The sequence below is a fragment of the Lissotriton helveticus genome, chromosome 5_1 (assembly GCF_964261635.1).
Source record: "Lissotriton helveticus chromosome 5_1, aLisHel1.1, whole genome shotgun sequence".
Lineage (NCBI taxonomy): Eukaryota > Metazoa > Chordata > Amphibia > Caudata > Salamandridae > Lissotriton > Lissotriton helveticus.
In genome coordinates, this window is record NC_136065.1 from 733968561 (window position 1) to 733982168 (window position 13608).

The 13608-nt window shown below is 41.0% G+C and overlaps 1 protein-coding gene across 1 annotated transcript in view; it reads left to right on the forward strand.

Moving 5' to 3' along the window:
• The window catches only part of MYPN (myopalladin), a 2138596-nt gene that overhangs the window by 1694679 nt on the left and 430309 nt on the right, over positions 1 to 13608 (forward strand). The window contains exon 17 of the mRNA XM_078643205.1: positions 12170 to 12377. Coding sequence (XP_078499331.1) covers positions 12170 to 12377 — 208 coding nt within the window. The remainder of the gene's footprint in view (positions 1 to 12169; positions 12378 to 13608) is intronic.

The window sequence follows — 13608 nt, forward strand, 5'->3', positions numbered from 1 at the left end:
CCTTGGTAGCTTGGCACGAGCAGACAGGCTTATCTCAGAGGCAGTGATTAAAGCATTTGTGACCACATACAGTAATCAAGTGACAACACTACAGATGGACACCACACAGGTTTTATATCAAAAATAAGTATTCTTTATATAGACTTATCACAAGACCACAAACGACAATAATCCACAATTCTATACTTAAAATGTTAGTTTTAGCTTAGTTCTGTTCAGTTCTTAAAATGCGACCCTTTAAGTCAACGTACCTTAGGATGCGTGACGCTTCCACAACAAAAGTGTTGTAGCGATGGAAATGCGGCAAAGTTCCAATGCAAGGAAATAAAGACATGAAGATCTTCCGGATGCGGCACGCTTCTCCGATGTTGCGAGAAGTCTCGGCTCGATGCGTTAGCTGTAGCGGCGAAACCCTTGTTCAGAGAATCGACGACTGCGGCTTTGGCGGCGACACTCTTCTCCCTCAATGCGAGATGCTTCTGCTCGATGCAACAACTGCAGCGGCGACACCCTTGTTCAGAGATGCGATGACATCGGCTCCGACGGTGGCATGCTTCTCCGTGGATGCGAGACGCTTTTTTCAATGCGGTACAGTGCGTCAGCTACAGCTGCGACATCCTAGTTCAGCAATGAGATGTCAGCGACTGCGACACGCTTCTTCTTCAGTGCGAGACGCTTCTCTCGATGCGGTGCAATGCGTCAGCTACAGCGGCGACATCCTTGTTCAAAAATGCGATGGCAGTGGCTGCAACGGCGACACGCTTCTTCCTCTTGAGTCGCGCTTCCAGCTCCTTGCGACACGCAGTCCCTCGGAAGGTCCAAAACAGCAGCAGTCACTGCCCAAGGAACTCTGGGGAGCTGGGGATTGAAGTCTGTTGTCCCTGAGACTTCAGCAGGAGGCAAGCTCTGTTCCAAGCCCTTGGAGATCCTTACAAGTTGATGACAGTACACAAAGTCCCTTTCTCCTTTCTTTGGCAGTCAGGCAACCATTGCAGGCCACTCCCCCAAGCAGCACTTCAGCTTAGGGATAGTCTCTCAACAGTTTCTTCTGGTTCCACTGCTCAGCAAAGTTTTCTTGTTGTTGTCCAAAAGTGATCTAATTTCTTGGGATCAGGGTCCCAATATTTATACCCCAAAATTCTTTGTCCTCTGAGGGCTGAGGGGCCTTTGCCCAGTCCAAACCAGTTCTGGTGCACTCTGTTGACAAGACTCCTTCTTTCCTTCCACAGTGCAGGGCAGAAACATCAGACGCCCCACTGCCTCATTTTCCTCTTTCTCTCCAGCAATAGTTTCAATATTTTTCTTAAAATCCAAAGGTAAGTACACCACTCTTCCTTTCAGCCCTCTTTGCAAGTCTGTTGGTGGCAGTTTACCTGTTTTAGGCTCCATCCGAATTATAGTTTGAAAAGGATGAACAGATCGAATTAGAACAGACACATATCTATTCAATTGTGCCAGTTCCTCAGGAATAGCTACTAATTCTAAGGTATTATGTAACAATATTTACATATACTTTGATCACTACCTAACTCAAATTGACCTTCCACCAACAAGTAAGCAAATTAATCCCTCTTACCATTGTTCTCCTTTTCACTTTTCAAATACAAATCAACATTCCTAGTTTGACTTAGATTATGAGTACGTCGACAACAAACACAAACATAGTTTGGTATTTCAGAGCACACTACATTAAGCCTTCCAATTTCTTCTTCAAACAGATGAGTGCTAATCACTTTCCCATCTGCTTCAACATCTGTAATTGTAAACCTTTCACTTTCTATGTCCTTCTCTTCTGAACCAAAATATCTCATTTCAATATCGTCACACTTTTTTTGAACATCTGACAAAGAACCATGTAAAAAACTTGTATTCAGTTCACTTAAACATAATTGTTAGATTTGGGGGTCTCTAATTGGCACAGGTCTGTAGTTGTGACCAATAGGGTCCCTTGCTTCTAGTCAGGGTGAAGATCTTCCAGATGCGGCACGATTCTCTGATGTTGCGAGAAGTCTTGGCTTGATGCGTCAGCTGTAGCGGCGACACCCTTGTTTAGAGAGTCGACGACGGCGGCTTTGGCGGCGACACTCTTCTCCCTCAATGCGAGACGCTTCCGCTCGATGCGACAACTGCAGCGGCGACACCCTTGTTCAGAGATGCGATGACAGCGGCTCCGACGGCGGCTTGCTTCTCCGTGGATGCGAGGCGCTTTTCTCGATGCGGTGCAGTGCGTCAGCTACAGTGTCGACATCCTTGTTCAGAAATGCGATGGCGGCGACAGCGACACACTTCTTCTTCAGTGCGAGAAGCTTCTCTTGATGCAGTGCAATGCGTCAGCTACAGCGGCGACATCCTTGTTAACAAATGCGACGGAAGTGGCTGCAACGGCGACACACTTCTTCCTCTTGAGTCGGGCTTCTGGCTCCTTGCCCCTCCAGTCCCTCAGAAGGCCCAAAACAGCAGCAGGCACTGCCCAAGGAACTCTGGGGAGCTGGGGATTGAAGTCTGTTGTTCCTTTGGTTTGTCTTTGTCCCTGAGACTTCGGCAGGAGGCAAGCTCTGTTCCAAGCCCTTGGAGATCCTTACAAGTTGATGACAGTACACAAAGTCCCTTTTTTCCTTTCTTTGGCAGTCAGGCCACCACTGCAGGCCAGTCCCCCAAGCAGCACTTCAGCTTAGGGATAGTCTCTCAACAGTTTCTTCTGGTTCCACTGTTCAGCAAAGTTTTCTTCTTGTTGTCCAAAAGTGATCTAATTTCTTGGGATCAGGGTCCCCATATTTATACCCCAAAATCCTTTGTCCTCTGAGGGCAGAGGGGCCTTTGACCAGTCCAAACCAGTTCTGTAGCACTCTGTTGACATGACTCCTTCTTTCCTTGCACAGTGCAGGGCAGAAACATCAGACGCCCCACAGGAGGTGGAGCCAGCATTGTGGAGGAAAAGCACAACCCTGGATCACTTTGTTGACATGATTCCTTTTCTTCTTTCACAGTGCAGGGGAGAGACATCAGACGCACCACAGGGGGTGGAGCCAGTACTGTGGGGGCAGGCACAGTCCTATTCAGTTCCCAGATGCAACTACTCCCTCCCATCTAGATGCAGATCTCTCTGTTCACCAGTGGGCGGACTCACCCTGTCTCCTGGAATCCCCCAGCCCTGTCACTCAAACTCCAGACAAGGAATACACAACCTAGCAGAGGCAGGCTTGGATAGTTAGACAAGAAAATAGCTACTTTTTTAAAGTGGTATTTTGAAACACAGAATGTTAAAACCAACTTCACAAAAAGATGTATTTTATCATTCTGAGTTCAAGCATACTGAACTTGAATTTCTACCTAGTTCCCAGAGTCAGTTAGGATTATAAAATGCATTAATCTAACTGCCCATTCTGGCCAATGGGGAATAGGTAGCCTTGCAATAGTTAAAAACGAAAATGACTGTAATTCACAATTAGGACATGCCACAGTACCAGACTGCACACAGGCTCTGCAATGGCAGACCTGAGACACACTTTTACAGGGTGCTTCTATGGGTGGCACAACCAGTGCTGCAAGCCCACCATCAGCATTTGGTTTACAAGCCCTGGGCACACTCAGTGCACTGTACTAGGGTCTGACACGTAAACCAAACCAGCCAATCATGGAATCACTAATCCATACATCAATTTACAATAGTGAGAGGATATGCACTTTAGCACTGATCAGCGGTGGTAAAGTGCCCAGAGTCATAAAACCAGCAAACACAGCTCAGACAAAACACAGGATGAAGGCAAAAAGTTCAGGGCTAATCCTGCAAAAAGGGCCAAGTCCAACAATAATGCAGGACTTTTTTACATAGTACAGTTTCCTTACAAACTTCCGCATTTCTGAAAGGTGTACTGCTAACATCCTCAAGTGAAGAAAAACACTTTTACACACTTTTCTTGAAAGACAAGCCAGAGAATGCCCATAGTTCTCAGTATATTTTCTTACATTACATGGATCTAGTCCTTGTAACAACGTAATCTTCTATTTAATGATTTTCTGTGTATATTCTCATGGCAAATTTCGCATTGTATCAATAGATTCCTGTCGAATACTATAAATACTGCTATAACCCCACTTATACACAGGAGCTTGTGTACGTTTCCCTTGCACTTCTTCAGCTATTAACTCTTCTGCACTTTTACCAACCATTTCCTCTTTTGGAAGAGGACTACCATCCTGACCTTTATAGCAACGACCTCCGGTATCAACTGCAAACAGTAAACTATTGTCCTGGAAGTAACTTTCTTCATTAAAAAAAAGGCTCACTAGTAGAAGTATGTTTCCAATGTCCACTAAAGATTTTGCAAAAGTTTGTTCTGTTCACAAGTCTTTTTCTTCTACTTTTGTCTTTCAACACTTTGACTATTTTATCCAACACTTTGATTCTCTTCTAAACCAGAATAAATAACTTCTGTTTTAAATTGAAAGTAGTATCCACTATACTTTCAATACGCTGCTTTTGTTTGAATTGCAGCACTTTCTTTTTATATTTGCAGCATGTTCTCATTAAATTCTGAATCACTCTAGATCGAAAAAGTCTCTGAAGAATTTCTTGAAATTGCTTTTGTCTCCGAGTAACAGATACGGTTTCTATATCATGTTTTCTTTTCCTGGCATTTGAAATTGAAGTCTGCTTCTCCTTACTTGAAAAATTCTTCTTTTTGCTTTGTGTGATGTTTTTTTCATTAAATATTTGTAATATTTTTTTCAGAAATTGTCTAGAGTTTTTACCAGAAGAAACTGTTTGTGTAGTACTCTAATTTTTTTCTAATTGAAAATCTTTCCTTTTGTTCAAATATATATATTTTTCTTTCCTTTTTTTAGTTCTTCTAGGCATTTTCTAATTTTAATCCAAATGAAATAATTTTCTGAAAAAGAAAAAATAGATTCAAATATTTTTTACATCTGTTCAATATGTTAAAATAATAACATACAATTACATAAATTCTACTGACGGCTTCCAGGGGCACTGCTGCAATGTGATGGAGCATGGCAGGGGAGCAGTAGGATGACGGGTAGTGCCATAGAACATACAGCAAGTATTTATTTAATTATTTACATACACCTTTACAATTTATATGTAACTGCACTACCTTGTACTTTTCACCTCTCCACCGCACCCCACGACCCCACAACACTCCCTCTGCAACCCACCACAGACAACTTTATAGATAGTATTTTTAAAAATTGTAATTTATTTACTTAGGTTGATATTATCAACCAAACGGCACACACAAAAATTACCATTATTAGCCTAACAATTTTATCTACAACTTCGCAAACATAACACTGCACCCAAAGCTTTAAGTGGGGTGGGGGGGGGTCTGTGCGGGTCTGAGCACCGGCAGTTTATTTTTGGGGGCCTTGAAATGCGTCTCTATGGGGCTCCCTTTTTCGGGCCTCGCAAAGTTAGTTTTTTTTTATTGGACTGCAGTGAGACTGTGAGAGCATGCACATTGCTCACAACTGAGAAGTGCAGACATCATGCCAGGTGAGTCTCGCTGTAGGAGAAGGGAAATATTTTAAAGAGAGACATTTTCTCTCAGGATTCTTCTCTTTTTGCAGCGCAAGAGCAACATCATCGTGGGGTGATTAGCAGAGAGACCACCAGACGCGCAACGCCCATTGCCCCAGACTCTCTGAGACAGCTTCCAGGGCGCACACACACAGCAGCACCCGAGTACTTCACAGGTCTTCAAAAGACCATTTGCTTGTAAATGAGGCTCTGTTCTTTTTCACCCCTTTTTAGAGCTCCTACATCCCCACTCTGCCTATTGCTGAAAGAATTTGCTTCCCCTGAAATTTGCTCTGGTTGCGCGTGCTGGAGATGACCACAGGCAGCCATCTCCAGCACGACCCTGCTCTGACCTTTCTCAGTGTATTGTTTTAGTGCTACGAAAACACACACTTTGCCTGGCTCACTTAGGGGCATTTTATCAAGAACGGTCATAAAGTTATCGCCGCTTTAACGGCAGTTTCCTGCCGCTAAAGCGGCAATAACTTTATCGCCATTCTTGATAATAGCCTCCTAGTTCTCACACCCCCTCTTTAATATGAAGATAGCAACTTTGGAATCACCTTTATATTCCTATACTGTGCTTCACATGGAAATAGAGATGTGCAGGTTCTCACCACCCCAAATTAGCTGTCTGGTATACTCTCTCAAATGTAAGAACTACAGGTATTCAGTGTCTTACACTGAAAAGCTTCTTTACATTTCTTTCGCTGGATCAACCTTTGTTTAAAACATCACCAGAGAAGGGTGGTGAACTATGCTCCACAAAGAGCCACTTAAAGCTTTCTTGTTCTTTATCAGAAAAAACTTCCTGTCAATGCTTATCGCCAGCCTTTTCGGCCCCTTAAGAGGCTGGGTGGATGAGTATAACACGCGGTATTTAGGATCGGTGCGAAGGGTGCACGGAAATAAGGATGGATAGTTGAATAAAGGGAGAGTGGATGGATGGCTAGATGGATGAATAAATAGCTAGATGGATGGATGGATGGATATATGGATGGATGGATGGATGGATGGAAGGATAAATGGATGCATGGACCAGTACTTAGGATAGATGGGTGGGCTGATAGATGCTTAGGATTGGTTCTGGCACAGATGTATGTATGGATATATGGGAGTATGGCTGGATAGATGGCACAGTGCTTACCATAGGCAAGTGGGCTGATAGATGCTTAGGATAAGTGCAGGGACAGATGTAAGTATTTATGTAGGTAGGAATGGATGGATGAGTTAAAAGATGGTTGGATGGCACAGTGCTTAGGATGGATGGATGTAGGGCTTTAAGTGGTCCGGGTCTGAGCATCGACAGTTATTTTCAGGGAGCCTCAAAATGGGTCTCTATCGGGCTCTATTTTCGGCCCTCGCAAAGGAAGTCCATTTTCTTTTTTTTTATTGGACTGCAGTGAGAGCATGCACATCGATGTACGCATGCTCATTTTGCTAACTACTGAGAAGTGGAGACAACATGCTCGGTGAGCCATGTTGCAGGAGGAAGGGAAATCCTTTAAAGAGTGTTTTTTCCGAACGTAGGATAATTGGAGGGGATTTTCTTAAGCACACATGGCTACTTATCTTGATTTAGACCACACCCCTTCTTGGATAGCCCACACCCCTTTAAGAGGTTTGCCCCGCCCCTTTTAGAGCACCAGACCATCTGACTTTGCAGCACAGAGCTCTCGATTTGATCACCGGCTGTAGCAACAGCTCAAGATAGCTCCATGTGACTCTGGGCAATTGCTCACTTAATTTCCTCGCTGGCCCCCACCTCCTGCAGACCCATACAACTGAGTAGTTTGCACTTTACAAATACCAGATTGATTAAAAACGGCAGAATTGAACTTCACACTCCCTCTGTAGCACCCTCCAATCACCCTACAGATGTCACACTGTTTAAAACAAAAGTTCCTCCTAGTACGTATGCACACATGCTGAAACTACTTGGACAGGTGTGCCGCAGCGGCCAGAAAACATGAGTTCAGAGCACAGGGTTCACGGTTTAAATTCCTGCTCCGGCAGCAGCTCAGCTCTGCACCATGTGACTCTGAGCAATAGTTCACTTAATAGCTCATATAATTTCCACACCGGCCTCCAGGGCCTTCAGACCCATAGGAGTGAGTAGTTTGCACTTTACAAATACTGTATTGATTTACCTTTGCACTCCCTATATAACACCACCTAAGCACCATATACAAGTTACCGTGTTCCAAAGAAAACTTACTCCTACTACGTATAAAATATTACTGACACTACATGTACACATGTGGCAGAGCACCCAGAGCACATGACTTCACAGCATAGGACACACAGTTTGGGCTCACGGTTTCATCCGCGAGTCCAGCAGCAGCAGCTCAATTTAGCAGCATGACACTCTAGGCCATACCTCACTTAATTTCCATACCCCGCACTTTCAGACCGGTAGTGGTCAGTAGTTCAGCGACTTTATCCCTGAGTCCGGCAGCAGCTCACCTTACACCCCCAATGCCATCAGACCCATAGGAGTGAGTAGTTTGCACTTTATAAATACCTAATTGATTTGATACGCACAAATTTACCTTTGCACTACCTGTATAACACCCCCTAAGCACCATGCAAAAGTTACAATGTTTGAAACAAAAGTTCCTCCGAGTAGGCATAACTACATGCTGACACTTCTTGGACAGATGTGGCACAGCGACCAGAGCACATGACTTCACAGCATATGACACACAGTTTGGACTTTCTTCCCCGAGTACAGCAGCAGCTCAGCTTAGCACCATGAGTCTCTAGACAATACCTCACATATTTTCTGTACCTTTCAGACCGGTAGGGGTCAGTCATTCATCCTAGTAGGTATAAACACACGCTGACACTACTTCCACAGGTGTGCTGCAGCGGCCAGGGCACATGACTTCACACCATAAGACACACAGTTTGGGCTCATGTTTTAATCCCCGAGTCCCGCAGCAGCTCAACTTAGCAGCATCAGACTCTAGCTAATTTCCAAATCCCAGCACTTTCAGACTGGTAGGTATGAGTAGTTTGCTTCATACCCCCTCTATAGCACACCCTAAACATCCGACAGAGGTTACAGTGCTCCTACCCTCCTCTTTCCTACTTTCTTTTCCCTTTTTTCCCTTACTAGCGTCAACAGAATCACAAAATGACGGCCAACACTTCCTAGTTGCAACTGCTCGCAGCGCTCGCAACCAATAAGCAGTAAGCTCATGCTCGTAACGCCTCAGCCAATCAGTGGCAGAATTCCCAAATATCGATATCTGTAAATTTCGATATTTCTCAAAAACTACTGAACGGATTTACACCACATGAACAAAAGCGTGCTTTCTAGACCAAGACCCTTCACACTGCCAAATTTGGGGTAATTCCGTTCACCCGTTTGACCTGTAGCCTTATCTAAAGTTTCCTATGGAAATTAACATGGAGAAAACACATTTTGGGACCCCCCTTTTTTCTCAATCCCCCCTTGAAGAATCACCCTCAAACTTTCAACATACGAGCTGATATGAACAAAGAATTTGTTTGGGAAATTTCATGAAGATTCATCAAACGACGCCAAAGTTATATGCAGAACACATTTTCTTCCTATGTAAACTTGGTCCCAACTATAATCACCTACTGGCGAGCACCAGTAGGTAATATATATATATATACATATGTATCTATTATGAATAAAAAAATTCAACAAATTTTAAAATCTTCAAACTTAAATTTCCCACTCCAGTCAGTGCAACAGAAGGGAAAGTGTTGGATATCGGCAGGGTAAAATTACTATTCCCACTCCAGTGAGTGCAACAGTGTGGAAGGTGTTCTGATAGCGAAGGGGTAAAATTGCTATTTCAACACCGGTCAGTGCAACAGTAGGGAAGGTATTTGATAGCGGAACGGTAAAAATCACTATTCACACTCCAGTGAGTGTAACAGTAGGGAAAGTGTTGGATAGTGGTGGGATAAAATTTACTACTCCCACTCCAATCAGTGAAATAGTAGGGAAAGTGTTGAATAGCGGAGGGGTAAACATTTCTATTCCCACACCAGTCAGTGCAACAGTAAGTAAATTGTTGCATAGCGGATGGGTAAAAATTACTATTCCCACCCCAGTGATTGTAACAGTGGGGAAAGTGTTGGATTGTGGAGGGGTAACGATTATTATTCTCACTCCAGTCAGTTCAAAATTACAAACAAACAAAATATTAACAACAAAAATATTTAAAAAACAAAATAAATAAAAAATATATAAATATGCTAAAACTTGAAATACAAATATATTTCATATGATTTAAAAAAAACATATTATAATGTTAAGTACATATGACGAATACTTACACATATTATATTAAATAAAATTAAAAAACAAGTTCAAACAAATAAATTGTTTATTAAGAAATTATTTAAAAACAAAAACATTAATTATTACATAAATGTACCTTTGTATTTTCTATCCTATAACACCACACAATCCACAACCCACATCTAGATTCATTCATTTATATTCATGATCAACTAATTATTAACTAATTGAACATAAATTACTTCCCACTCTCTACCCCTATAAGCCCCACAACCAACACCTAAAATTGATCACACAATTTCCATAAATATTTTACGATCAATTAATTAATATAAATTAACAAATAATTATTCATTAATTAAATATAAATTACTTCAACCCTTTACCCCTATAAACCTCACAACCTGCAACTACAATTAATTACACAATTTCCATTGTTAATTTTCAATCAATTAATTAATATAAATTAACAACTAATTAATTATTCAAAAATTACTTCCCACCCTTCACCCCTATAAACACCAAAACCTGTACCTGAAATAAATTACTCAACAGCCGTAATCAATTACCAAATAATTAATTAACATTTATTATCAACTAATTAATTATTCATTACAAATAAATTACTTCACACCATTTATCCCTATAAACCCCACAACTCACACCTAAAATAATTACACAATTACCAAAATGAATTACCAATTAATTAATTGATATTAATTAATGTCACTTATTTAATTACAAATAAATTACTACCGATAATTAACACCATGAAATCTCAATTAAATAAATATTAATAAATAAAAATATTCATTAATTTATCATAATTAAATTACTTCCACCCTATTCCCTATAAGCCCACAACCCGCCACGGAACTAAAAAACACAAAATTGACTTAAAATAAATTTAATAACTACTGAAAATGTAACACATATATTAAAAACATAAACAATACTTATACAAAAAAACATACATGACATACATTTCAAATATACTCTAAAATACTTAACACTAATTAAAAAATCGATGTTTAACCAACTAAGGGCCCCATTAGGATGGCAGCATACTTTACTCCGCCCGCCACCCTAGCGGTGCTGGGACCGGCCGCAATGCCAAAATTGCATGTTGTGCATTGCCATGCACCGTGCGGTACCTTCCACCTTGTGCATGACAATGTAGGTGGGTACCCCCCAAGTGTAGCCCCTCACCCCCATACCACCAGGGGCCAACATCAGGCCCCATAAGCAATTCCCAACAGCCTTTCCATGGGCCATCGCCGCCATGCAAAGGCCTTGACCACCTGGCATCATGATATGGAAGGCACCGCCACCATATAATGCTCTACCCGTCCGGGAAAAGTGGCAGACAGACTTTCCGCCCACCGCGGTATCCCGGCCTCATGGTAATATGGCGGGGGGCTAATCATGTTGCTATGGTGGGCGGATCGACACGGCCGGCTGGGCGGTGGCGATCTGCCTGCCATCATAATGACCCCCTAAATTTTTGCAAATTATATTAATGACTATATTTTATTAAATGATATTTCTTACCTTAAATTCGATATTCTTGACCACAATATTCTTTCGGTTGATATTTCTGTGTGATGATATTTCCAACCTCCATATCTGTGTAAGTCGACATTTCCAACTCGATATTCTCTCTGACTACCACTCAAAAGTGTAGGACTAAATTAAACGTGCATAATACTCAAAAGTAAAATATACCTTTATGAATGGCCTCATGAATTTTGTAGTACTACAAAACATACTACAAACATGCTGTTCGTGAATAACATTTTGAAGTAAGTTGGTAGTACTCTTGTAGTACTACAAACATACTGCAAAATTCAGTCTGTGAATAGCTCCCAAGCACTTCGATTAAGTGGAGGCAATTAAGTAACACTTATAGAGTAAATTTATACTGAGAATTTATGAATAGTCTGAATGTAGTAAATCTAATTAATCAAAAGTGTAAATTACTGAAAAGTGTGAGATGCATTTTTGAGTTAGGCCCTTAGTATTTAAAGATTTGCCTGCAGGGCCACAATCCTGAAAAGACCGTAACTAAAAAACTGTGGGAAAATATACTGTGAAAAAAATATCTGAATTGAGCAACAAAGTGATCATTTGTATAGCATGGTATGTGACTGGACAAGAAGATGAACTACCAGAGTGTGCAGTGCTAAGCTTTCTAAGAACAAGCTGAATTTGAAGAGAACTGAGTTTCTTAGGTTTTTCCAAATAACTTTTCTAAGTTTGTGGAGTGTATTTTAACTTTCCCACTCAGAATATATCCTACATTAGTTAAGGGCAAAATTAAATTGTTACTGCTTTATTTTGATCATTAGGTGAGTGGTTTACCAACACCAGAACTCTCGTGGCTTTTGGATGGCAAACCTGTCACAGCTGATGCAACGCACCGACTGCTGATAACAGAAAATGGAATACACTCTTTAATTATTGATCCTGTGACGCGAAACGATGCTGGAACATATACATGCATTGCAACAAACAAGGCTGGACAAAATGCATTTAACCTGGACCTTAATGTTGTTGGTAGGCATTATTACAAAATATTGAACACTTGTTATTATTAATACCTGTATAAGTACCAAATGTAAAGTCGACAAATGTAACTGCTGTTAAGCATCAGATAGTTAGTCCATGTGAAATAGTTTTTGGGATTGATAGAATTTTTCAGAATATATCCCTTTGAGAGCCAGCTGTACCTATTTCTGCAGTCTCAAGTTTTCCCAAAAATGATAGAAGTAATGCGTAACGCAGTAAGAGTGTTTGTCTCATAGTAGTTTTGCTGTACTGTGGTAATGAACTAGAATGTGACCATTACCTGTAGTAATACATTTGTAAATATGCGTTGATAGGTACAGTTATTCTAGATAACGTGTTATTGGGCCACATTTATTTTCACTGGCATGACATAAGTATACACACATATATATATCCTTCACCAAGTAGAAATAATTGTCTGCACTCGTCCAATTGCTTTATATGTGGGTTTTTATTCAAGAGACTCAAGGAGCCCCATTCACCTACGCGTTTCGACCGCAGGTCTTGATCACAGTGTTTGCCACTAGTCCATTTTCTATTTTCATCTTATATACTATTTCTCCCCATCAGCTCATAATGAAGCATCTTGGGAGATGTAGTTTATCAAAGCATTTTGACATCAAATGAAACGTTTTTTACATTGCAATAGAATTCATATTGTTCTAGTAATCATTTTCTTTCTCAAAGGTGTAAAAGGAAATAGGACAACTATTCGAGGAATTTGTTTGAAAGTCGGTTCTACATGTGGAAAAATTTCCATCTAACCTGAATATTGGTTATACCGACACTTGGTGCATTATTTATCAATAGTTGAGTATATAATGTCACTTTTATAATCATCCATTTACAGGCTTAGTGCCATAATTCACTCCTTATAGATAGTCCCATATTCCGTTAGACATTGTAATGGGCTCAGTGCCCTTCAAGAAAAATAGAGAAAAAAGAGGTAGAAAAAGGTTGTAAAAAAGTATTTACATAAAGTCCACAAAATGGAATCCAGACCTCTCACATCTGAATTAGTCCCCAATAGTCAATACAAAGTTATTAGAGATGAACATACATCTCATCATCCATGTTCAATCCTCTCGGTGCCTTGGTTTGAAACCATATGATTAGACATGACTCCAATCTCCTTAATTGCAGTTTGCGATTTCCTCCTCTTTCATTTGGGAGTATCGTTGCTATCCCACTATAGCGTATGTCTTTCCATGTTTTACCA